At 40.3% G+C, this 26402-nt stretch overlaps 1 protein-coding gene across 2 annotated transcripts in view; it reads right to left on the bottom strand.

The window, feature by feature from the left end:
• Nucleotides 1–26402, bottom strand: part of CA8 (carbonic anhydrase 8) — a 60755-nt gene that overhangs the window by 26643 nt on the left and 7710 nt on the right. For both annotated transcript variants that reach the window (XM_060775372.2, XM_060775371.2), the window contains one exon: nt 24837–24961. In XM_060775372.2, the coding sequence (XP_060631355.2) occupies nt 24837–24961 (125 nt within the window). The remainder of the gene's footprint in view (nt 1–24836; nt 24962–26402) is intronic.

The following is a 26402-nucleotide window of genomic DNA, read 5'->3' as shown; positions in this document are numbered from 1 at the left end:
ACCAATGACCCTGTTGCGAAAACAATACTCAATACCACTCCTGTTGTTATCTTGTTAAAGTCAACATATACTTTGCTGTAAAGAGCTGTAGCAATGTTACAAGAGACAATAGTCCAGTTTACTGTGACCATTTGTCAGAGTCACTAGACAACATTTTGGGTAGCACTACAATTACTTTTATTATGTTCAGCAAAGCATAAGGCAATGCATCTTAAACACATGTAAAAGAGATGTGCGCACACTATATTGAGAAACAAAAACAAGCCATGTTGGGATGGAACAAAGGATATAATGAAAAGCATTACTTTAATTATAGTTCATGTTCAGAAGGGTAAAGATGTGGAACAGATTCCTACTCCAAGAATTAAGAGTTGTCTTATTTTTTTAAAGATCTGGAAATACTGAAATACTAATACAGAATAGTATATTTTTGTTAGATGAAAAAGGAGCATATTTTACTTTTGCAACCTTGTTCACTGGTAGGAATGAGGGGGTAGGGTTGGTAAAATAATATTTGTACTTTGATTGTTAAATTTCATAGATTGTATGCTTTTTTCACATAACACAGTAAAAAAATTAGTCAGAAAATATGGAGACCACACCTACTCTGTCCTGTCCAATGCCTTATCTCCAGCTCCTCAAAAGCTATTGTACTCTAATTGTTGTAGAATGGTTATGTCTTATACTCCACAGCTCTACAGCTGACTTCAGCAATCTTGTGGTAGGACAACCCAGCACCCCACGCCCCATATTGCTTGACTCCAGCTGACAGAGATCAGATGGCGGAAGCATGAGCACGTGGCTTCCCCCAAGGATTCCAGTGGCAACAGGCCCCATGTGGAGAGGTTGAGAATGACTACAAAGTATGACATGTAATTGTTGAAATGATTGAAAGTTCTCAATCTCATGCCTCTTGTCAGCTTAATACTTAAAATCACGTTGTACAGCCTGCTTGAAATTTATCATTATACATAATCTGTGTCTATATAGATATTCTGATTCTTTCTGAAGTCACCAAACTGATCTCTGAATTTATAAGCCAAGGAAGAAGGACCAATTCTCTTTCAAACAGTTATTTAACATTGATGGTTGATATTCTATTCTTTGTAATCTTCTTTTTAAATATACAAATTGATTCAGCACAAGGATAATTATTATTATTATTATTATAACTTTATTTGTACCCCGCTAGCATCTCCCGCAGGACTCGATGCGGCTCACATAGGCCAAGGCCTCAAACACAATACAACAATACAATACATAGAGCAAATTAAAACAGATTAAGCAAAAATAAACAACAACAATAACAATACATAGAGACATCAGAAACAATATAAAACTGGGCCAGGCCAGAGTGATGGGTACAGGATTAAAAGTGTTGATGTGGCAGGGGGTATGTAGGATTATAAATTAAGTGCAGAGTGCGGTGTACAACGGCCATTAGTTCAACTAAAGTGCTTCTAGGACTTGGTATTGGGGATTCCTAATCTGGAAAGGCACATCAGAACAGCCAGGTCTTCAAGTTCTTTCTGAAGACTGCCAATGAAGGGGCCTGTATGAGGTCTTTTGAGAGGGCGTTCCAGAGTCGGGGGGCCACCATAGAAAAGGCCCTGTCTCGAGTCCCCGCCAAACGCGCCTGCGACGTGGGCGGGATCACGAGCAGGGCCTCTCCAGATGACCGAAGTGAACATGTGGGTTCATAGACGGGGATGCGATCACGTAGGTAGGGTGGTCCCAAACCGTTCAGGGCTTTGTAGGTAAGCACCTGCACCTTGAAATGGGCTCGGAAAATAAACGGCAGCCAGTGGAGCTCCTTAAACAGGAGGGTTGACCTCTCTCTGTAATGAGCCCCAGTTAACATCCTGGCTGCTGCCCGTTGGACCAGTTGGAACTTCCGAGCCGTTTTCAAGGGCAGCCCCACGTAGTCCAATCTAGAGGTGACCAAGGCATGGACAACCCCGGCCAGATCAGCCTTCGCGAGGTACAGTCGCAGTTGGCGCACGAGTCTCAATTGTGCAAACGCCCTCCCGGTCACCGCCGACGCCTGAGCCTCAAGCATGAGCGATGAGTTCAAGAGGACTCCCAAACTGCGGACCTGTGGCTTCAAGGGGAGTGTAACCCCGTCCAACACAGGTTGCCACCCTATACCCCGGTCCGGTTTGCGATCGACCAGGAGGACCTCTGTCCTGTTGGGATTGATCTTCAGCTTGTTCCTCCTCATCCAGATAGACACAGCGGCCAGGCACTCATCCAGCACCCGAGAGGCCTCCTTGGAATTAGGTGGAAAAGAGTAGTAGAGTTGTGTGTCATCTGCGTAGAGATGGCACCCAACTCCAAAACTCCAGATGACCTCTCCCAGCGGTTTCATGTAGATGTTAAAGAGCATGGGAGATAGAATAGAGCCTTGCGGGACCCCACAGGTCAAAGGCCAGGGATCCGAGCAGGCGTCTCCCAGCTTCACCATCTGGGTTCGTCCCTCCAGGAACCGTGCCCCCGAGACCCATCCCAGAGAGGCGACCCAGAAGGATACCATGATCGATGGTATCGAAAGCCGCTGAGATATCCAAGAGAACCAGCAGAGTCACACTCCCCCTGTCCAGCTCTCTACGGAGGTCATCCACCAAGGCAACCAAAAGTGGTGGTGAAGCCAATGACTGACATGAGCATGAAGAAACAGCCTTTAATAACAGACCCAAATTCCAGGAACATTAGTATTTTGTTGCTCTGGCTTAGCCATCATTCAAAGTACAAGTGGACCACAGATTAGGAAAAGAAGGGTAGATATAATGCAAAGCAGATCAATACAAGACTTTGATTTGCAATGTCTATGAAGTTACTGGAGAATAAAAACATGCACACAGAATCATACCATTATATCACCTAACTATTATAAGAAACTTTATGTATAAGGAAGTATATATGTATATATTCAATTGAATCTTCCAATTTTTTTAATAGAAATTAGATATAAAAGGGAGGGTATGCTTAAAAGAAATAAAGATATAAAATATTGAACATCAAAAGATCCCAGTTGTGACTGATTGTATCACAGCATGTCAAAGGGTGCATCAAAGGGTTGGAGGTTTAGTACAGCTGATAAGTCACCAGCAATTATAAAATCTATCAATCGAAAGGTTGCAAGTTCAAAGCCCCAGGTCGGCGTGAGTTGCCAACTGTCAGCCCAGCTTACTGTTGACCTAAGCAGTTTGAAAACAGCTTTCGCTGTAATTAGAGAAATTAGGTATTGCTAAAAGTAGGGGAGATTTTTACAATGCCATAAAGAAAGAAGATCAGAAAATGCTGGGTGACCAAAAGGAAGGAGGAAGTCTTCATCATAGAGGATGGAGCAACAGCACCCCCGTGGCTGGATTTGAGCCCAACTTTCCATGGTACCAAAACGCTGGATATTGAGTTGATACAACATACTCCTCCTTCTGTCTCCTCTGTATTGTCTATACAAAACAGCATTGAATGTTTGCCGTGTATGTGTACTGTGTCCCCTTCGCAGTGAGAAAGGCAGAATATAAATAAAGTGTTGTTGTTGTTGTTGTTGTTGTTGTCGTCGTCATCATCATCATCATCATCTACACTGTCAATGAATACAATTTGACATCACTTTAATGTCATGTAATGCTATGGCATCATGGGAATTAAAGTTTTATAATTGCTTTAGCCTTCTCTGCCAAATAATTCTGGTGTTTTTCTAAATGACAACTCCCCATATTCCATAGCATTGAGCCATGGCAGTTAAAGTGGTGCCAAACAGCATTGATTCTATCATGTAGGCATCCAAATATGCCCTTCATTTAGCACTTGCACAAAAATACACAGGAAGTGCAGGAAAGAAACAAATATTCAATTATGAATAATTACTACATGTCCTTATATGAAATATACTTCTACTGCAGTAAGAAAAACTGAAGCTTGGACTGTAGGAGGATAATTGGCACATGCAATCTCGCAAGATCTGCACCTGTAAGTGTTTGGAGATGTATTATGTCCAGCTCCTATTTATTTGACGTAAGAGCCACCAGTTAGAATGGCAATTATTCCTATATAAGTGAATATCTTCTCACAAACTCAATTGTAATTTTCTAGCATTAGAATTTTTTCCAAACAGTGAATCATATTCAAGTGGAAGGTCATAGACTGGCATGGACCTGAGGAAGGGAGTGTCTTGCTAACTGTGCAGGGAGTAGAGCAGTTGTCTTTGCCAATTTACAATTAACTTACAACGGAAGTGCTGTCTTGTGGATTTTCACTTGAGCACACTGCACTCTAAAAACTCCCAGTATCCTCTGCTTCATACCTTGGGGAAATCATACCCATTGTGTACAACAGGTTAGTACTATATGAACCCTTATTGTGTGGTAAAGCACCAACTCTGAAGGGAAGCACTGCTTAGTAAGATGAGGACAAAGAAAGAAGTAGCCCCTATCTTACTGAAAGGAGCAAGGCTTGAAAGGGTATGTTAAAGTTAGAAATTGTGCCTTTTATTTTCCTAACAGAGCAACTTCTTTTATATCGAAATGAAATAGCCTTTCAGAAGATAGTTTCTTCTCTCAGTCATTTGATAAGTTTGGTAGTCTTTGGGAGTAAGTTTTTATAAAATGAAAATACAAAGCTGAAAAAGCAAAAAGACTTTTCTTTTGTCTGCGAAAGTTACTATTTTTCTGCAGAACTTGCTAAGGTTATGAGTTCACAGAACAGGAACATTGCATTAAGCACAAAGTTTGGCCTTTCTAAATTCTGTTTCTAGCACACATGGCAAGAGATCCAGCCAGGAAGTGCTATGCTCTATTAGGCGCTTGAACCTAGATATCCAGGAATACAAACCTCAGATTGAAATGTAACCCTCTTGCTCCTCTCACTGATGCCTTGCTGACCACACCCTCTTGAGGGCTATGGGGTCAATAAGAACTCCACCTTTCTCATTTCCTTCTGTCATTCTTGAACATTATTTCATTTGTGACAAGTCTATACATAGTAAAGCACGCAAGAAAAAGAGACAGCTCATTTCCTCTTAGGGCATTTCGGAATAAGAAGGAAGAAAAAAAGTGTGACATGCAACAAAATGCTACAGTGCAGAGGGCTCCCAATTTAGGATCCCCTTCAGTCTGTTCCATCCCATCCCAGGCTTTTGATTTAATTCCCTCAACCTGAGTCAGTTAGCATTCTATGCCCAAGGAGCATACTCTATTTATAATTTATTGAGAACATTTCTGTCCTTTCATTTTTCCAAATAGGCTCAAGCAAACATAAACTGTCATCCCAACTTCATTTATAACCACCCTATGAAGCAGATCAAGCTGAGAAGTGGATGGAGGGTACAGCTCTGCCTATATCAAAGAACAGTTCTTGCTGAATGGAACTGACCATTAGCATATATGGATTATTACTTTTTAAGTTAATCAAGGCAAGGTACTTTCTTAGGTACTGCTCTGAGTAGGAAATATAACTAAACAAGGTGAGCCATCAGGATACACAGTTTTTTCATGTCACAAGCATTGCATAAATAAGTATAAAACTGATAAAAATAGAAGGAGCACAAGCGGCTAAATAATTTTTGACCAAAACTGGGTAATAGCAATTGCATTGTCTGTAGCTTTAAACAATTCTTCCTCTGTACATAAGGCAGGGCATTGTGGACAAGCATACAAGTGCGGAGTTGTTTGTTCAGTCATAGTAGGGGGACACGGAAAAAGCCTCCTCAAAGACTGAGTAGATACAGTTGAGCGTCCCCTGGGCAATGTTTCTTGTAAATGGCTAATCTTTCCAAACCCAAAGGCATTGCTTTTAAACATTTTAAATTGGACATGTGTTTTTCCCTCTACAAATGGATGAACACTAAAGGTCTATCAAGACCTCTGCTAATGATTATGTCTATTAATATAAGATACACAGTGATTTTCAAATATAAACCAAGCCAGTTTACACCACATAAAAAATCAATCAATAAGCAAATTACTTTATTTTTTCACAACTCTATAGCTTATTTCTGTTGAATCTGGTAGTGAGAAGATCCAATGAAAGGAGAGTTCATGGGGTGGGGCGGGAGGAAGGTTGGAAAATATCATTGTCATTATTTATTGAATTCATATCCCACCTTTCTTCTTGCATATGACTCAGAAAAAAATAAAACTATTTCATCTTTTCCCCCAGCCAACTTACAAATTAAAACAAATGTACGCAGTATAGTTAAATCTCACACAACATCAACATTTAAATACAATGCAATGATTAATAACAGTTTAAAACATACAACTTCAAATAACAATATGGTATAAAAAAGAAAAACAGTGTAATATTCTATTAAAAGCCCTTCTTAAAATGTTCCATTCTCAAAAGTCTGTTTAAATGGGAATTTCTTGTCCTGCTAGCAGAAGGAGAGTAAGGCAGGATCCTCTTCAGCCTTGCTAATAAGGAGATTGCAGAAGGCCCTTGCCTTGTGTCACCACCAGCTGTGTCTTGTGGTGAGACTAAGAAAAGGGTCTCAGAACACAGACAAACTCAGATGGGGACATACAAGTTGAGAGCTTACATTGCCCAGGGTTACATAAGGGTATTACATACTCAGGCAGAGGTCAACCACAGCTCCCTACTCAGCATCCCCAGGACACAGTTTTGTTTTGATAGCCCTTCTAAAGAGAAAACTAATGGCATTTTCCACAAGATCCTATAGAGTCTCAAAAGATGATGTCAACTGTCTGCATAGACATAGCCAGATAATTCTCTGATCTTGCAACTCTGTGAACTCTGTGAACCATGAAATGTCCACTCTAGGTAAAATTGTGAGTCCAGGGACTGGGGATTTGTTTATCAGAAAGGACGGAGGAGAAACTCCTCCATGGCAAAATGTAGACCTATGCTTGCATATGTCACAAACAGGATGATAGCTATTGTTCTCAACCTGTTGGTCGCCAGGTGTTTTGGCCTACAACTCCCAGAAATCCCAGCAAGTTTACCAGCTGTTAGGATTTCTGGGAGTTGAAGGCCAAAACACCTGGTCACCATTGATATATGAGATAGACAAGGCCAAAGTGATACAAGAGTTTCTTGTTTTAATTGTGCTTGGAAACAGACCTGTAGCCAATGGAAGTGTTGTAGCAAAGAAGATGTATGGCCCTATATTCTGTCCCAGTTAACAATCTTCTTCCAGCTCTTTTAAGCAAGTGAAATTTCTGAACACTTCTACAAGGCAGCTCCAAATACAGTACCTTACAGTAAACTAAATGGGATATAATTGAAGAATTTGTTACCATGGCTAGATCTCTTGGAAAAAGTGGAACTGGCACACCACCTTGAAGTGTTCTCAACACTCCTAGCCTGGAAACTTTGGTCTACACGGGCTCAAAGCAAATTCCAGTACACCCAAGTTGCAACCTGCTGCCTTCAGGGGCCCATTCCCACAACACAACTATAGCATCACTGTTCCAATGTAATGCCATGTTTCCATCCTATGGAATCCCGAGGTTTATAATTTGGTTAGCACTAGGGCCCTCTGATTCAGAATTCTAAATGCTTCTCCCTCCACTCCAAATCCCGTAGGATGGAAATCATGGCAGTAAATGTGAAATAATTGTCCTATAATTCTGTAATATGAATGGGATCCTGAATAGGACTGAATCCCAATCCCTTACTACACAAATAAGGGGGAGGGGGACATACCAATTTTGTCTGGATTGCACTTAGTTGGCCATTTATGTGAATAGCAGGAAAACTGGAAATTCTTCTCCAAACAGTCTTACTGCTAACCTACTCCTTAAGGCAAACATTACATGTGAATAGCAGGAAAACTTGAAATTCTTCTCCAAACAGTCTTACTGCTAACCTACTCTTTAAGGAAAACATTACATGTCTTTGGAGTTCAAATATTCCAGACTCAAATTCAAGAAGCTTTGCCAGCTTTTCTCTATCCCTGACTCAAGTGTGGCTTGTGTTTAGACTATGCCTTATTGAACCAAATTTATGCTTAAAGGAAAAGAAGGCTCAGCTTAGAAATTCAAAAAACAGAATGATGGAATTCTGGATGTACAAAATGCTTTTATAGACATTCCATGTAGTGTTTTTTTTTTAATGTGCGTCCTTATATTCTCTTCTGTAAAAAGTTGTTTCTAGATAATGATAGTGATTTCTGGTGAGTTACAGTATATCGGAGGAAAGCATTACAACCAAGGGATTTTTTTTACTGTGTTGAGTGTGGTACTACAGTACATGGAGTACTAGTGTACTGCCGCTTCCACACAGCTTTATAAAATCCACATTGAACTGGATTATATGGCAGTGTGGACTCAGATAATCCAGTTCAAAGCAGATATTGTGGATTATCTGCCTTGATATTCTGGGTTATATGGCTGTGTGGAAGAGCACTAAAACACCAGGAGACCGGGTCTCAATCCCTGCTTAACCATGGATTACTTTGGGTGACTTTGAGCACTCTCAACCATAGGACCCTTCCACACAGCCCTATATCCCAGAATATCAAGGCAGAAAATCCCACAATACCTGCTTTAAACTGGGTTATCTGAGTCCACATTCAGATAATGTGGGATTTTTTTGCCTTGATATTCTGGGATATAAAGCTATGTCAAAGGGCCCATAGAGAAAGGGGGGAAAAAAGTCAGTATCAAACCTCTGAATAAATCTTGTCAGGAAAACCCTAGGCTTGAGTTAACATATGTTGAAGTCAACATGAAGGCACATAACAACAACATCATCTTTTACAGTAAAGTCACATACTGACCTGAATAAACTAAGCATACTTCCTGAGTTTATCCTGTGCTTTCTCTTTGAATCCCAGCCTAAAGCTATATTTTTAAAGTAACCTTCATTATTTCAATTGTCCACCGCTTTTGAGATGTAAAGTTAGGGTCACCTGGACTTAATTGGGTAAGTAATCTGAAAAGACTAGTCCAGGTAAGGGTCCTCTAAATTGGATTCAACTACTGTAAAAACACAAGAAAAAACAAAGACACATTTCTTGTTTGCTTTCATTTTTTTAATTCCATTGAAAGTGTTGGCTCAGACATTTTAATGTAGTAGGCATGCAGACTATCTGTGGACTACAGATTGCTGGTAGATTTCCAAACCTTTCAGGACAGCCTATGTAGATACCTAAGGGCATCCAGATGGCAACTTTATTGCGGGAACTGCAGTCCAGACAGTATTCTCACAGTTTACCAGGCTAAATAAGCACAGTAAACTGTGGGAATACCCACCCCCTTCCCCCAAGCCCCCAGACCCCTTAGAAAACTAATAAAAACTTACAGGGTCTCCAGAAGCCTGGGCTGGCTCTCCCCACGCATAGAAATGACACACCAAGAGAGCGGGGGGGGGGAATCGCCCTCCCCCCCCCCCCCGCTCTCCTGGCACATCATTTCTATGCACTGGGAGAGTCGGTTGAGGCTTCTAATGGAGACCACATAAGTTTTTATTAGTTTTCTAAGGGGTTTGGGGGGAGGAAGGTGGGGCACCCGGATGTTCTCTCGGGCTAGTCCCGAGAGAACGTCTGGACAACCCACCCAAGAAAGCGTTCACTTTCTGTGGTGGATATGGACAGGTCCCCAGAAACATCTTCATTATTTTAACGTGGATGCGTCTGGAATAAAGGCCTTTCTGGATCTGGCCAAAGTTGCCACCACTAAATATAGCCATACTACCAGGTGCGGTAGGATATATTTCAGGGAAAGAAATTGGCAAAACCACCTCTAGTATCCCTTGTCTAAGAAATTTAATGTTTCATCATAAGTTGACAAGCAGTTTGAAGTTATATACAAACAAAATGTAACATTTCCATTTTTGGCAAAATATCAATTATTATTTCCCAAAATTTGGGAAAATACATTGTACAACTCTAAACAGAACATACAAGTGAATATAAGGCAGATCCATGTGTCTATGTGTTATTATTTCCTGTCCACAGTCATGCATCTCCCTTTCACTTTCAGTTAAAACCTGGCTAGGAAATGTGACTGGCAGGTATAGCCCTGAAACTCGCCTTTCCATTATTGATTATATGCATGGAGACAGAAGATAAAAGAGCTTATAGAGAAGTGAAGGGAAAATATTCCTTATATTGCCTATAATCTGCCTAACACTATACTTGGTGACATCTTGCCAACCTAAAGGGTAGTGCAGTAGGTTACCTATCCATGGACAAACATTTAGCAGATTTCAAAGTTATGAAGAAATAGATAATGCTGAAAAAGGGAATTCATCCCCCAAACCCTTTTGATGAGGACTGCATATTGAGTAAAGCTGTACATTGTTTGCTTTCGGTGTGCTCCACTGAAATCAAATAGGTTTCCTAAATCACATTTTAAAAAAAAAATTAAAAAAGCCCTAAAGTCACCTCAGCTGTTACTGCTGAGGTTGTGGGCTGGTCGAGCAATGAACTAAACAATCAGTCTTGAAGTATCCTCTTACATGGCATTCAGATTCAGTGAGAAAGGGAGAAAGTCTCCACATCTTGCAATAGATATACAATCCCCATCCCATTCCTTGAAACTTCTGAAAGCGGGTGACAGGGGGTTTGTGGTGTCTTTAAGTCACCTTACTGAGATGAAACAGGAAAAACTGACACTCAAGTTGGAATTACTGGGCCAGCTTAACACAAGCAGAATTTAGATAAATGAACCCAGAATCTAGGAAAGTCCACCAAATCAGATAATATGGGGGTGACGAGGAAGGGAGATCCATTTTTAACAGGCAGACTGGCTTCAAAATGCACTAAGGAACTAAAGCTGTTGTTAGTATTTTCACCAGGGTTCACACCCCATACAGCCTTACTTTCAGCATATTTTTTATCATGTTAGATGCAACTTGAGAAACCGCAAGTTGCTTCTGGTGTGAGAGAACTGGTCGTCTGCAAGGACATTGCCTAGGGGATGCGCGGATGTTTTACCAGGAAGGGAGATCCATTTTTAACAGGCAGACTGGCTTCAAAATGCACTAAGGAACTAAAGCCGTTGTTAGTATTTTCACCAGGGTTCACACCACATACAACCTTACTTTCAGCATATATATTTTTATCATGTTAGATGCAACTTGAGAAATTGCAAGTTGCTTCTCGTGTGAGAGAACTGGTTGTCTGCAAGGACATTGCCTAGGGGATGCGCGGATGTTTTACCATCATGTGGGAGGCTTCTCTCAAGTCCCCGCAGGGGAAGCTGACAGGTGGGAGCTCACCCCATTTCACAGATTCAAACCATCAACCTTCAAGTCATCAGTTCAGCACATACAAGGATTTGACCCATTGCTCCACCACAGCTCCATGTGCAACACATGTAACACATGATAGATTTCCCAGGGCTTTATGCTGCTGGCTAAATAGGGAATACCAGCTTACAGGCAGATTTCTATAAACCCAGTGCTGCTGTTGCCAGAGCTTGTGTGACAAGAAGACTCACAAATGACATTCCGTACCTCTGTCTTGCTCCAAAACTCAGGATAGAGTGTATATGTACTTTGGCCCTTCCCCTTGATTTCTAGTGCAAGTTGAATGTTCATGTTGCCAGGAAATAAATGTCCAGGCTATAGAGCTGCCTCACACAAAACAAACAGAATCAGATGTTCTCCTCCTACACTGCTGTTCACCCTGAGATTTGTCTCCCTTCTGTAGGAGTGGAGAAACACAACAGAATCCTGGGACCTGAAGAGGAAGCTTATGACATGGCAATCCCATTTAGAATCCATCTCTCCTCTCTATATCTCCCTTTCTTTCTTTGAGAGATCTCACAACGTCCAACTTTAGAGATTGTAAATGATGTGTCTACTCTGTAAGCAGGTATAAACTATTTACTCTAATGCTAATGAGTCTAATGCTCACATTTTTTGATTAAATTACCTTCACAAAATTAGGGTGCACATTAGATTTGTGAAATATGGGTTTCAAGGATTTGAAATTTGAGGTGTGCATTAGACTCGAATAAATAGGAGTATGTCCTTATGAATCCTCATGCAACATGACAGAACACTTTATTTCCTCAGAATCCAGGAACTTATCTTGTTTGTAACTTGGAAACTGCCTATATATGGAATTCATTTGCAAAGGGTGTATGTCATCCCCTCAGCAATTCAGTCGCTTTTAAAAATATCACATGTTTCTTTTCTTGCTCCTTTCCCCCTTTGTCCTCAACTTTCTTCAATTTCTACAACCTGACCTCAAAGTACAGTTAGCCTTTAATTAAGGGGGTCGGGGATGTTTTCCCCTTTCCATTGGCCTCTGGTGGAGCTTTTCCTAGTTTATCAGTTCTTTCTCATTAATAACATTTGCATCATAACTACACACTGATGTTGCTTGGAGACATACACCTTTGTAAAATATTAGAGGGACAGGCAGGTGGGCTGGAGTCATCCAAAGTATGTTGTGGGACCAGTGTTATCCTTGAACTCCTGGCAGTTGCTCATTCTGGCAGTTGCTCATTTCTAAACACTCAACACATTGGAATTCTCACTGGGCCTCCATATGCCTCCAGAATTCACCAAATGCATGAGAGCTAATGCAGTGGTAGCATACAATTACCTGAACAAACAAAATGTCCAGTTATGAATGTCAGCACACATCCAGAAATACTATGCATGAGTAAACTTACAGTGGAAGATAATAAATGAATAAAACAGATGAGCCTCAGACAGTGAAATGTTTTGAAGTCAACATAGCAGTCACTAAATGAGATAGAGCTGATTGCAGGGCTTGAATTATTAAGTTAGTATAAACTAGAAAGCACTAAACAGGAGAAAGAGACCAGTTCCGGAGAATGCACTTGTTGGCAAGATAGTGGCAAATCTGGTTTTTGGATACTGATACTGAATTATATAGAAATTCCATGTGTACATAATGTAATTAAATCTTGTAGCATGAACAGTTAAGCACCTTGTAGCATACAGATATTCGATTATCTCTATCCACAGGGCCATTGGAAAGTCACCATGATAATCATTATCAGGTTTCCTGTTAGTCTGGAAAGAAGAAAGGTGATTATGCATATAAAATCTATCTTGGGAAATTAAAATGTAATTAAGGAATACACTTTACATCATCCTTATATACTTTCAGGGAAAACAATACCTAGCATGCAAAATAAATATTTTTCTGTAAAAGAAAGATCAGTGTAATAGTTTTTTTTAAAAAAAATGTGAGAATAGTTAGCTGTACTTCAACCAACAAATGTGTGACATACACAGATCTCAGGGCCTGCCCAGCAAGCAAGGCAAGAGGAAGAAATCTCAAGGTGACACTTTTCTCTAGAAAAGTGTTGTGTATTACATTTGATGTTTTTTATTTGAATGGCATGCTCTATGCCAGGGGTCCTCAAACTTTTTAAACAGAGGGCCAGGTCACAGTCCCTCAAACTATTGGAGGGCCGGATTGTAATTTGAAAAAAAGCATGAATGAATTCCTATGCACACTGCACATATCTAATTTGTAGTGCAAAAAACACCTAAAGCAATATAATAATTAAAATGAAGAACAATACCTAATGCATCATGTTTAATGACATCACCAGGACCTGCCTACTGTGGCATCACAAGGAATTATCCCTAGATCTTTGGTTTCAGCCTTGAAATCTCAGGCCCTGGGATAGTCCTGACTTACAATTCTAGAAGCAATCAACACTTGGAGGGAGGGAGGGAGAGAGGGAGGGAGGGAGAGAGGGAGGAAGGAAGGGGTCTCTATTGTAATTTGAAGCTTATAATGCAGCCCCTTGCTGTTTCAGAACAGTCATTAAAAAGAGGGAGGCCACTGACAACCTAGAGGGAGACCACTGACAAACGGTTCAGGCCCCGCCTATCTTCGCAATCGCATCTCCTTCTATGAACCGGCGTGAACTTTAAGATTTTCCGAGGAGGCCCTCCTCTTGTTCCCACCACTGTCACAAGCACGGTTGGTGGGGACAAGAGAGAGGACCTTTTGGTGGTGGCCCTCCATCTCTGGAACACCCTTCCTAGGGAACTAAGACAGGCCCCATCCCTCCCCTCCTTTCGTAAGAGCCTGAAGACCCGGTGGTTTGAACAAGCCTTTGAGGATGACTAGTTTTAGCTCAGCCCCAGATACTGTTGAATATGGCTATATCTTTTTCTACCAATTACCCAGGTTACTTCCTCCTATTAGGCCCTGGAAATGAACAGCCATAGACTCTACCTAATTTCCCTGGCCCCCTACAAATTGCACTAGCCTCGACCCGGCCTTTTAAATTGCCTTGAACAGGCAGAATTATTTTAAATATATATGTGCTATTGTGATTTTTATGCCTATATTGTCTTGTTAAATTTATGTTTATGCTGTTTTCTTTGTATGTACTGATGATGTTATTTGGAAACTGCTCTGAGTCCCCTTGGGGAGATAGAGCAGCATATAAATAAAGTTTTGTTGTTGTTGTAGGGAGCAACCTTTTACCCAACTGTTCCGTTAGCCCCAATGGAGCAAATAAAGTATATGCTGTTATAGTTCAAGGTTAATAAAAACATTGTCTTATAATTCCACTACACTCTTGCTATCACTGGTAGAAATACACAGTATATTGAACACCTTTGATATTGTAGTTTTCTTAATTCATGCTATTGCATTGAATCAGCAATTCATGGTCCCACAATCATATTTCTGCTTACCCTTGAAATTCTGCCTTTTCATACTATTACTGTTCTGTATTATTATCTTTTTATTTTCATATTTGAAAAACAGAAAATCAAATATAACTATTACATATAAAATAAACAGAAAATGGACAGTTTTAGTATCGTGAGGGAGAAAGGAAAGTGGATAAAACTCCCACTCCTCAATGTCACCTACTATTGCCAAGCCAGCACAGAAGAAGGGATCCATCACACTAAGGTAGGTGACAGGAATGTTATAAGTCTGGGAACTCTTGATAGGGTTTACCCATTAATAATTACAACTTACAATCTTTATTATGGTCCAAAGACCCAATTTGCTCAGCAGAAAGAGTGCACAGCAGATTCATAAACAAGTGCTAGATGCATATGAACATGGATAAAACACTGGAAATATATAAAAGGCAAGTTTCAACCTATGTCTCATACAGAAAGTTGTCTTATCTTGGTTACCTCAGAGAGAAACTTGGCAACAGCCAAGGTCACCTGGGAGAAATTGTCAGCTAGTGAAAACTTTACTTGGAATTGGGCTTAACTACCAGGAAGGTTTCTTTGTAGTGAATCAATAATATGTAGTTGAGCCTGTTTGAAAAAACTGCAGTACAATAAGAGGTGATACATACATTCAACATCCTGCATTAATAGTTAATGATAGGATAGTCACAGAGAGGAAGCAAGATGGCAGCAGGATATGTATGGCATTGTACAATAGGTTGTGCTTTCGGGTTAAACCTTGCCCTGTTTTGTCTCCCGGCTTTTGTTGGGGCCCCAATCCGTTTTTGGGAGCCTCCCAAAATTGGGAGGGTTGTTTTTTGTTTGGGGCCCTGAAAATTGGACCATTGTGGGGGGGGGGGGCTCCACCCACTGCCTCCCCTTCCCACCGTGTACTAGGGCCCATCACCAGAGTTATGATCCAGCTGTAATATATGTTTGCTGCCTTGTGCAATAAAATCTAAATACAATGCCTTCTACCAATCATTATTGTCCAAAATATGAGATCTGGGGCTTTTGATTCTAGGAGTGGGACGTATTGAGTGATGTTTGAAAACTCATTACTTCAGTTGTATCACGTTGTTAATTTTCAGTAAAGCACTAAATGAGTCACGTCGCCTTCTTAGCAAAAGGTAATAAAAATTATTTGCCTTCTCATGAGAAACCACATTCCATTCCGCCTCCTATTAAGTTTAGACCACCACTGCCTCACAACTAATATAAAAGTAATGATGCTGAGAACTGTCATATCATACAAAAGCTTATAAAATGTCAGTCTTGTAAAATGACAGCCTACCATTGAAGAATTTCTTTGTGAATATGTAAGACAATATTTTTTTTGTCAGCCTCCACTCTTCAATAGCTTATTTCACTTATTCTCTTAGACTTGCTACCCTGATTTGATGAAGGGAGAGAGGAAGGAAGGTTAGATGACTCATTCTTCCACAAACTCTTTTTCATGCCTACACACAAACTCTTTTATTCGCATTTTCTAAAGAATCTGAAATCCCATTGAAAGATGTGTGGAGGGAAAAGGAAAGACAGTGAGAGAATCATAGATCACTGCTGTCTATACCATTTCAACAGACTAAGCAGTCTTAATGCTGGATTCTAGTGACAGCTCTTTTCCCTTTCTCTTGTCGCCTACATTTACACTGATAAAGAAAACAGGCCAAAAGATTTTTTTGCTTTTTGAAAAACTATCCATCCAAGTTCTAGAGTTATCATTTGACAAGAATGATCACAAGAACCCATACTAATATCTTACAGTAAGCTAGTTCAAAAAGCGAATGAGAAACTAAAAGGAGCAACTGTCAGTTCCACTCAGCAAAACATAGCAAAAGCTAAGATAATATATTGTAAGAACTCCTTCAGCTTTAGACTTAAGACAGAAGAAAGCATACTTGAATACTTGATACAGTTGAATAGTTGATAGTATCGTATTAGCGATTAAGACCTGATGGACAATCTGCTGGGACTTGCAGTCCCACAAAATCTGAAGGCTGCATGATTCCTACTCCTAAGTTATATCTTCACTAGCACATCCGTCTCAAATAATAGCTTTTTGTTTCTCACATACCTACTACTATTACCCGTACTTCCAAGAAACCACAGTGGTTCATGAAATGTCCTTCTCAGTAGAAAGGACATCATGAACATCACGTAACAACTGGAGATCAGAGCGCAATGGATTTTTTTTTTTTTGAAAGAGCTGCTTATTACTAATGGCAGCACACAGCTGCCTTAACATTTAAATAGCTCCACTGTATGTGAGGAATTTGTGTGGGTGCTAGTCCTTCTGCAGGTGATCCTGTAGGAAACACATTTACCTTCAGATCCTGTGTGCCAATACAAAGCCATCACCATGCAAGTAGGACAGAGGTGTCATTACATTTTATGTAGCCTCAAGCCCTGTTTTGTTTTGTTTTTTGTTTTTTGTTACTCACTAGTAGACAATGGGAAAAGGAACTAAACATATGTGGAGAATATGTCACATCACTTGATGTGACTATGTGAAAGTGCAAAACATAGCATATCCTATTATTTTCAACAAAGGTACAAAGAAAAGGGTGTAGCTTGTGCAGGAAGCCCTAAGAGCTTGTCTAAGCTGACTCAAAAGCCCAGACTGACCTCAAAGTTGTTCTTAATTGTCTACATGACATCCAGGAACTTCCCATCTTTATTGCAAGGTGAATCAGATTAAAAAGGGTTAGCCCATGCTAAGAATCACAGAGTTAGAAGAGGTCACATGGTCCATTCAGCCCAACCTCCTGTCATGCAGGAATAGCACTATCAAAGTACCCCCGACAAATAGCCATCCAGCTTCTGTTTAAAAGCCTTCAAGGAAAGAGGTTCCACCATACTCCGAGGCAGAGAATTCCACTGTTGAAAAACTCTTATGGTCAGGAAGTTCTTCCTAATGTTCAGGTGGAATCTCTTTTCCTGTAATTTAAGCACATTGCTTTGAGTCCTAATCTCCAGGGCTACAAAAAACATGCCTGTTCCTTCTTCCTGGTGACATCCTTTCAAATATTTCTATATGGCAATCATATTTATTTATTATTTCCTTCATTTCTACCCCGCCCTTCTCCCACAAGGGGACTCAGGGCGCCTTATATCCTTTCAACCTTCTCTTCTGCAGGCTAAACATACCTAGCTCTTTAAGATGCTCCTCATAGGGCATGGTCTATAGATCATTTTAGTTGCCCTCCTCTGGATACATTCCAGCTTGCCAATAATTCTCTTAAATTGTGGTGCCAAGAATTGCACACAGTATTCCACATGAGGTTTAACCAAAGCAGAATAAAGGGGCAACATTACTTCCCTTGATCTAGCCACTATACTCCTTTTGATGCAGCCCAAAATCCCATTGGCGTTTTCAGCTTCTGCCTCACATTGTTGGCTTATGTTCAACTTGTGGTCTACTAAGACTCCAAGATCACTTTCAAATATATTGTTGAGCCAGGCATCACCCATCTTGTATCTGAGCATTTTATTTTTAATATCCGAGTCTAATATCCTACATTACTTCTTGTTGATATTCATATTGTTAGTTTTGGCTCAGCTTTCTAATCTGTTAAGGTTGTTTTGAATTCTGATCCTGTCTTCTGGAGTCATCAGTGATCACTTGTGGCCAAAGGAGCCCCCGGTGGCACAGTGTGTAAAACCCCTGTGCCGGCAGGACTGAAGACCAACAGGTTGCAGTTCAAATCCAGGGAGATGCGGATGAGCTCCCTCTATCAGCTCCAACTCCTCATGCGGGGACATGAGAGAAGCCTCCCACAAGGATGATAAAAACATCAAATCATCTGGGCGTCCCCTGGGCAATGTCCTTGCAGATGGCCAATTCTCTCACACAAGAAGCGACTTGCAGTTACTCAAGTTGCTCCTGACACGACAAAAAAAACTTGTGGCCAAGTACGATTGTCTTGCAAGGGTGGAGTCTTAAGTGACTCTTCATAAGTGACTGTGGAGACCTATTCTGAACTGCATGGTCTGTCATAATGAGGACATAATAGATTTCCAGATGGAAAGTGGACAAGGTTTTTCTTGACATGCCTTCCTCTTGGTATGTTTCTTCCTTTTGCCCTCTATTCATGCTGCTTCAAAATCTTTGCCATTGTTGGTAACTGCTGATCTCCAGTGAGAAGGTTTGAGGGCCAGGGCTTCCCAGTTCTTAGTGTTTATTCCACATTTAAAAACCACCCTTAAATCTGAGCTTGGAATAAAGTAACTGCTTTGGGAGATGGTGATCAGGCATTTGGACAATGTGGCCGATCCAGTGCAGTTGATGGCACAGGATCATCGCTTCAATACTGGTGGTCTTTCTCGCTCCCATTTTGCTGTCATCTGCAAACTTGATAAGCATGTCCCTAAACTTTCAACCAAGTAATTAATAAAGATATTGAACAGCACTGGGCCCAGGACCGGGCCCATAGCCAGAATTTCGTTTCGGGGGGGGGGTGAATTTTTTCGGGGAGGGAGGGTTCGGGGGGGGCTGAGTTTCGGGGGGGCTGAGTCTGAGTGAAAGAGGGTCTAGCCTAGCAAACCTTTTGTATCGTTACCCCAATACCCCCATGCATATGGGATATATTATGGTGATCAGATCATGATATGAATAAACATAAGTTTAAATAATGCATGAGTAAGGCCTTTTCGTGAACCACCATGAGAAGCCCCCGAGCCCCCCCCCCCCGGCTACATGTCTGCCCAGGACAGAACTCTACAGCACTCCACTAGTCACTTCTTTCCAGGATGAAAAGGAACAGTTGGTGAGCACTCTTCGATTACGATCACTAAATCAATAAAAAATCCACCTAACAGTAGTATTGTACAACCCACACTTTATTAGTTTGTTTGCAAGAAGATCATGGGGGATCTTGTCAAAGGCCTTACTGAAGTCAAGATATGCTTAATGCAGTCAGCAAATATGCCAGAGCTTGGCCGAAGCCCTAGAGTAGCCTCACAATTTGGACATAGTATGGACAGCATGACTGGGTTTTGAAAACTCTGGAGGTAGGATCTAAAACGGTTCAGACCCAGCTTATCTAGAAAACCGCATTTCCTTGTACAAAACTGCCCGGGCTCTTCAATCAGCCAAGGAGGCCCTACTCTCGATCCCACCCCCACCTCAAGCATGGCTGGTGGGAACAAGAGAGGGGGGCCTTCTCGGAGTTTTCCCTGATTTTGGAATGCTTTCCCCAAGGAGATGAAAACGTCCCCCCCCCCCCTTACTCACTTTCAAAAAGCACCTAAAAACATTCTTATGTTCTCAAACATATAACGAGAAGGAGGATTAGAGCTTGCAACACTGATAAATGGAACAGAAAGGAAACAGATTTGGCACTCTACCTTAGCTGGCATTTAATGGCATAAATGATAATTATTTAATGATAATTATCTAAATTACTTGTTTTAATTCATTGTGTAATGTATCACATTGTTTGTTGTTTATATTTTTCTTTCTGTTTTTTACAAGCATTTAATGTTTGCCACCTTGAGTCCCCCTGGGGAGATAGAGTGGGCTACAAATAAATTATTATTATTATTATTATTATTATTATTGTCAAATTATAATAATTCTCAATAATTATTGGCATTCAAGAACCTCACCTACAGTGAATACACAAGATTTGCACCCCCTGCTTGAAAAATACTCTGCCACCAAACTTAGCAGTGGAACGATAGTTTGTTCCTAGAATTTTGTGAGAAAACCATTGAGGTTTCCAAGGGAAAGGCAAGGTTGTTAACTTGACCCAAAGCAGCTGCTTATAGCAGCTCAGTGAAAAAGACTTGGGTGCTTTATTTTCAAGTCATCTGTATTGTTTTCCACTAATTAACAGCTCTACCATTCAATATTCCTGTTGCTAAATTACCTGAAACCAAACTCCATTTCAGACCCTGTGAATTCACCACTTGAATTAAATAAAAGAAGACAAAGTAAACCTGATATTCAGCAGACCTTAACATTGGATAATAATGTAATCACTGAGCTTTCATGCCTCTCCTTTGTATTTAAAGATAGTATCAAGCACTTTCTCTGGGTTTTTTTCTCGTTATTCTCTGTTGGAAGGTTAAGGGTAAGACTTCAATTTTATAAAACAAACCTTCCAATCTGATAATCAGCTATGGGGAAAATACTGAATATGTTTGACAATATCTAAGTCATGCTGTGAACTATTTGCGCTTCAGTTCTCATGCAACAACAGTGCCCAACATAAGAGTCAAGCTGGATGAGATGAAAAGCACGCCACTAATCCTTGCAGGAATGTGTATTTGTGTGTGCAAAATAGCAGCTGCCTATGGTGTGAAAGGATCAGGATATTGTGGCCTGAAAAGATTAGTTTCACCCCTTTGTACTAGTTTAGGTCCAAACTGGAAATGCGATTCTTGCTAATTTTCCAGAAAGCAGGTTTCCATTAAATAGATATTTTTCTCATAGAACCAACTGCAGATATGAGTCAGGCTGATTCAACTTGATTTTTGAATAATAATTTTTATTGAAGGTTCTTTTTTACAGTGAGGGTTAAAAAAGAGGTAGGAATCTGGGTTGGGAAAAGATGAGTGAGGTAAGGTGGGGTAGGGGGTAAGTTGGGAGAGGGGTGGGGGGTTGAGTAGATAGAGGGTAGATGTATAAGAAAGGCTAGGAAGGGAAGGCGTGGGGGGAGGGGGAAAAACGCAGTCTTGGCTTCCAGTTGTCTTCCTCTTTGGCTCCGTGTTCTTTATCTGTGTAGGTTCCAATAATAAAAGGCAGGCCCGTTTGTATCTTGTCCCGTTGTGTCTGTTTCATTTGTAATTTTGTTGTGATATAGTCCATTATTGTGTTTTGAGTATATTTCCTTTGGATTAAATAATTTTTAAACGGGGTCCAATCAGTTCTTGTTTTCTTCATGTTTTTGGTTCATTTTAATTAAGTGGGTCAATCTGTCCATATTCATAATGTCCGCCATCTTCAGCAGCCATTCTTCTTGTGTGGGGATCTCCTTGGTTCTCCGGTGTCTTGCATAACATATTCAAGCTGCCATTATTAAGTAATTGAAAAGCTTCTCTTTGTTTTCCTCCAGATCTATCACTGTAATTCCCAATTTAAAAAGTTCCAGCTTTAGTTCAATCTTCATTTCTAAGATCTTTTCAATTGTTGCATGTATTTCTCTCCAAAAACATTTCGCAGTTCCGCATGACCACCACATGTGGAAAAATGAGCCTTGTTGTTCTTCACATTTCCAACATAGATTCCTTATGTTGGGGTAGCATCTTGCCAGTTTTTGAGGTGTGATGTACCATCTATTCAACTTGATATTATGCACCCTCTAAGACCAACCCCCAATATACACACATAGCCAGGACTGATGTCAATGTGATGCCAGGGATTGAACTTTGAACCTTTTACGTAATTATGCATGTGGTCTGCATCAATATGTAGAAAAATATGGACAACTACACTTCTCTCAGTGTCAAAGAATACTCAGTGGTACAAGCAATGTTTTTTATGTAGAATGTTCCAAATCATCTTTGTGGAGAGCTAGGAAATGCTTTCGTCAAAACTTTGTAAGGTCATTGCTATGTATCAGAGCAGACAACACTTCGCTAGATCAGCCAAAGGTCTGACTCAATATCACGTAGCTTCCAAGGTTCCTATACTTCTAATGAGACTGACAGATTTCTTCCTCCCTAGTCTTTGCTGAATATTAGTCAACAAAAAAAAAAACAGCAAAGAACTCAGATATTCTCTCATGCAGAGATGTTATCAAGTTAACATAGTAATTTATTTCAAGAGCATCAGTTGCAGAAGTCACACTGGAAAACCTCTACTTCGCTAATCTGCTTGACCATGAACCAGAATGCCCTAGCCTTGAGGATACATTTTTCAGATGTCCAGGAAAAATGGTCAACACTGCCTCACTTTAAAAAAAGGAGGTTGTTTCTTCCCATAAAAATGAAACATAATACAGACTAAGATCATTGGGGTACATGGTCCACTAGGGCTAAAGAGAGCAAAGAACATTTATGAACTTCAGTGCATCCACATTGTAGATTTAACACAGTTCAACTACACATGATCTGCAATCATGGGAGCTGGAGTTTTACAAGGTCTTTAGTCTGCTCTGCCAAAGAGTGGTAGTACCTCACCAATATAGCTCCCATTATTCCACAGCCTTGTGCCATAGCACTGCGGGTGATGGGAAGTGTAGTTACATATATTATCAAGATATCAAGTCAGAGAGAGCTATCCTAATAAAATACCTCATTTCTACTGTCAGAATTGTTGCAACACAATATGATCCCTTATTTGTGGGACGGATCTCTACAGTTTCATTTACCCACATCTGACATTTTCTAACCCTTCCTATGCGTCTCTGTAGTATTCTTGGGCCAAGAGTCCTTTGTTTCAATAGAATTCTGTATCATTCGTGATTATGCATATCCACACAAAGTCTGGGAACATATCCCCTCCAGATATGGGGTTATACCCTACAATCACACAGAAAAAGTAAAACCCTGATTAACTTCTTTCATTTCAGTACTTGTGTAAGATTTCATATACTGATTTATGTCCACTTTCAGAATAACTTCCAAGTTTCTTCTGTCATTGCACAGAGGACTATGTGAACAGGGAATGTGAAAACACTGTCTGTTCTAATTTTCTTTTTCTTTTTCTTTTTTTAAAAAAAAACCCTAAAGGTTTTGTGCAGATTTGCAACTTTTTCATGGTTTCTTTTTAGTAAGGCAGCCAAGCAAATTTTGTGTGACTGAAGTGGACCCAAAAGTCTTTTGGCACAGTGCTGAAAACAAGTCTTTATCACAGCAGCTCAGTGCTTAATAACAAACCCTACAAAGAATTAAAATAGAAAGGAAATTTGTTTTCAGGCTTCTAAAGGGATTAAGATAAATAGCATGAAAATATTTAAAGTCAAACAAATATGCACTGAAAGATCTTTTATAATATAAAAAATAATTGCCTACCATGCAGAAATACCTGAATATTATGAGCCAGTAGAATAGATGGATAGGATACATGCAGCTGTAGTGCTGCAAACTGGTAATATCTAGGATTGTTTTAAAGCCTGCATTTCACTAAAAACTGGAAATCATATATACCAGTGTTTCTCAACCTGGGGGTGGGGACCCCTGGGGGATCGAGAGGGGGTGTCAGAGGGTCACCAAAGACCATCAGAAAACACAGTATTTTGTGTTGGTCATGGGGGTTCTGTGTGGCCCAATTCTATCATTGGTGGGGTTCAGAATGCTCTTTGATTGTAGGTGAATGATAAATCCCAGCAACTACAACTCCCAAATGTCAGAGTCGATTTTCTCCAAACTCCACCAGTGTTCTCATTTGGGCATAGTGAATATTTGTAACAAGTTTGGTCTAGATCTATCATTGTTTGAGACCACAGTGCTCTCTGAATGTAGGTGAATTACCACTCCAAAGCTCAAGGTCAATGCCCACCAAACCCTTCCAAGTATTTCCTGTTGGTCATGGGAATTCTGTATGCCAAGTTTGGTTCAATTCCATCCTTGGTGGAGTTTAGAATGCTCTTTGATTGTAGGTGAACTATAAATCCCAGCAACTACTACTCCCAAATGACACAATCAATCTGTCCCAACCCCACCAATATTCAGATTTGGGAATACTGGGTATTTGTGCCAAATTTGATCCAATGAATGAAAATACATCCTGCCTATCAGATATTTACATTACTATTCACAATAGTACCAAAATTACAGTTATGAAGTAGCAACAAAAATAATTTTATGGTTGCGGGTCACCACAACATGACGAACTGTATTAAGTGGTCATGGCATTAGGAAGGTTGAGAACCACTGCACTAGATAGTTGTGCCATGCATTGGTTCATTTTTAAATACTTAAAAGCCATTGATGATTTTGACTTGATTTTCCCTTACTTACCAAAGCAAGCAAAGAATGTAGGGCCTGTTTGTTCCAGGTATTAGTCAAGGTGACACTGGAAATAGGAGATCTTGTTAAAATATTATTAATGCTGGAGTTAATAGTAGTGTGGGTTAACTTTAAGACCAATTCATCATGCAGTAGAATTTGTACCAGAGGCAGAATACTCTACATATGAATTCCCTGTGCAAATGACAGCCTTTAAGTATTACTATAAATCAACAAGCCACTGGGTTAAAATGAAACCAACAGGTTTTCATGCTGTGGTTTAATATTTTGAGGAGAAAACCTAAGGCTATGCAAGGTGAAGCCATTCTTACCTCCATGGGAAAAGCTTTAAAATTAACAGTATGTTCTGAGCCACGCTGATTTTCTCTGCCCCAGTGAAATCGAACATCGTGCAGTTCAAATTCATGCCCCCGAGGCAACGGCCCTCCAACCAAGACTGCAAGAGAAAACAACACAAATTATAACCAATGACATTCATAGCTGACAATTTGCAGAGGGCTTTCTCAACTAACAGTAGGGGAAGTGTTCCTTTTATTGCGAAGGTGAGGCGCTGGAGGGATGCAGTCACAATTCACAAACTTTGTTGATTTGCTCCATGGCTTCACACTTCAGATAATAAGCTCGACAAATGATATGCCATTCCGTTCTGTTTTATGACAAATTTTCTTAATAAAAGATAAATGTTGCACTTCTTTTATCACTCCCAGGTATAACTTATACATAACTATTGATGAGGCCTGTCTTTTTACTACCTAAAGGATTTCTGTATATACAAATGTGGCCTCTGAGTCTTGGGAAGATGCCAATCCCTGTTCCATTCAATAACATTGGCTTGCTTTCCTTGGTCTCAGGCCAAGAACTATCCTAGCCTGCTCCTAGATGAAGAAGCGTCATTGGAACCTTGATACTGTGACGTTTACTACTATTACTATTGCTACTACAGTAGCACTGGGACTTAAGGTAACATACATATTTATAAATAATACAATGGTCTGCAGACAATTAAAATGCATGCAAAATATGAGTAAAATCTGTAATTAATTAATTAATTAATAATACTTTTATTTTTGTACCCCGCCTCCATCTCCCCGAAGGGCTTACATGCAGACAAGCTCAAACAAACATAGATTAAAAACACAATGCAATAAAATAAACAACTGCTATTTTAAATAGCAGTTGATCTATAGAATTTAAATCAGTTTGTTTGATGAGGTTGGGCTTCAATGTTGCCGAATTATATTTTTCCCCAACACTAATGCCACAACACTAATGCTCATTGGAGGGAAAGATACTAGAGACAAAGTTGAAGTACTTTGGCCACATCATGAGGAGACAGGAAAGCCTAGAGAAGACAATTATGCTGGGGAAAGTGGAAGGCAAAAGGAAGAGGGGCCGACCAAGGGCAAGATGGATGGATGGCATCCTTGAAGTGACTGGACTGACCTTGAGGGAGCTGGGGGTGGTAACGGCCGACAGGGAGCTCTGGCGTGGGCTAGTCCATGAGGTCACGAAGAGTCGGAGACGACTGAACGAATGAACAACAACAACAAATGCCACAACATCTCTCCCTTTCACTGTATCATTCTACTTCTGCAGCACAGCTTATGAAGTTACTTTTAAGAAAGATGACACATTGAAGTCAGCTTTCACTGAACAGTCTCGGAGCATCGTTCCTCCACTATTCAGTTATGGATGGCTTGGCTACATTATGCCATTTTATGAATCCCTCTTAAACATAATGGGCTAAGCTCTGTTTTGTAGAATGTATCAAACTGTGTCAAGGGGCATATGTACTCCAATGACCAAAAGTCTTCACTTGTGATCTAGAAAATATCCAGGTGTTGTTGTTTTTTTTTGGGGGGGGAGGGGGTTGTTTT

This window comes from Anolis sagrei, chromosome 4 (genome assembly GCF_037176765.1).
Source record: "Anolis sagrei isolate rAnoSag1 chromosome 4, rAnoSag1.mat, whole genome shotgun sequence".
Lineage (NCBI taxonomy): Eukaryota > Metazoa > Chordata > Lepidosauria > Squamata > Dactyloidae > Anolis > Anolis sagrei.
The sequence above is the reverse complement of the archived record's forward strand: the minus strand, read 5'-3'. Positions and strand labels throughout refer to the sequence as shown.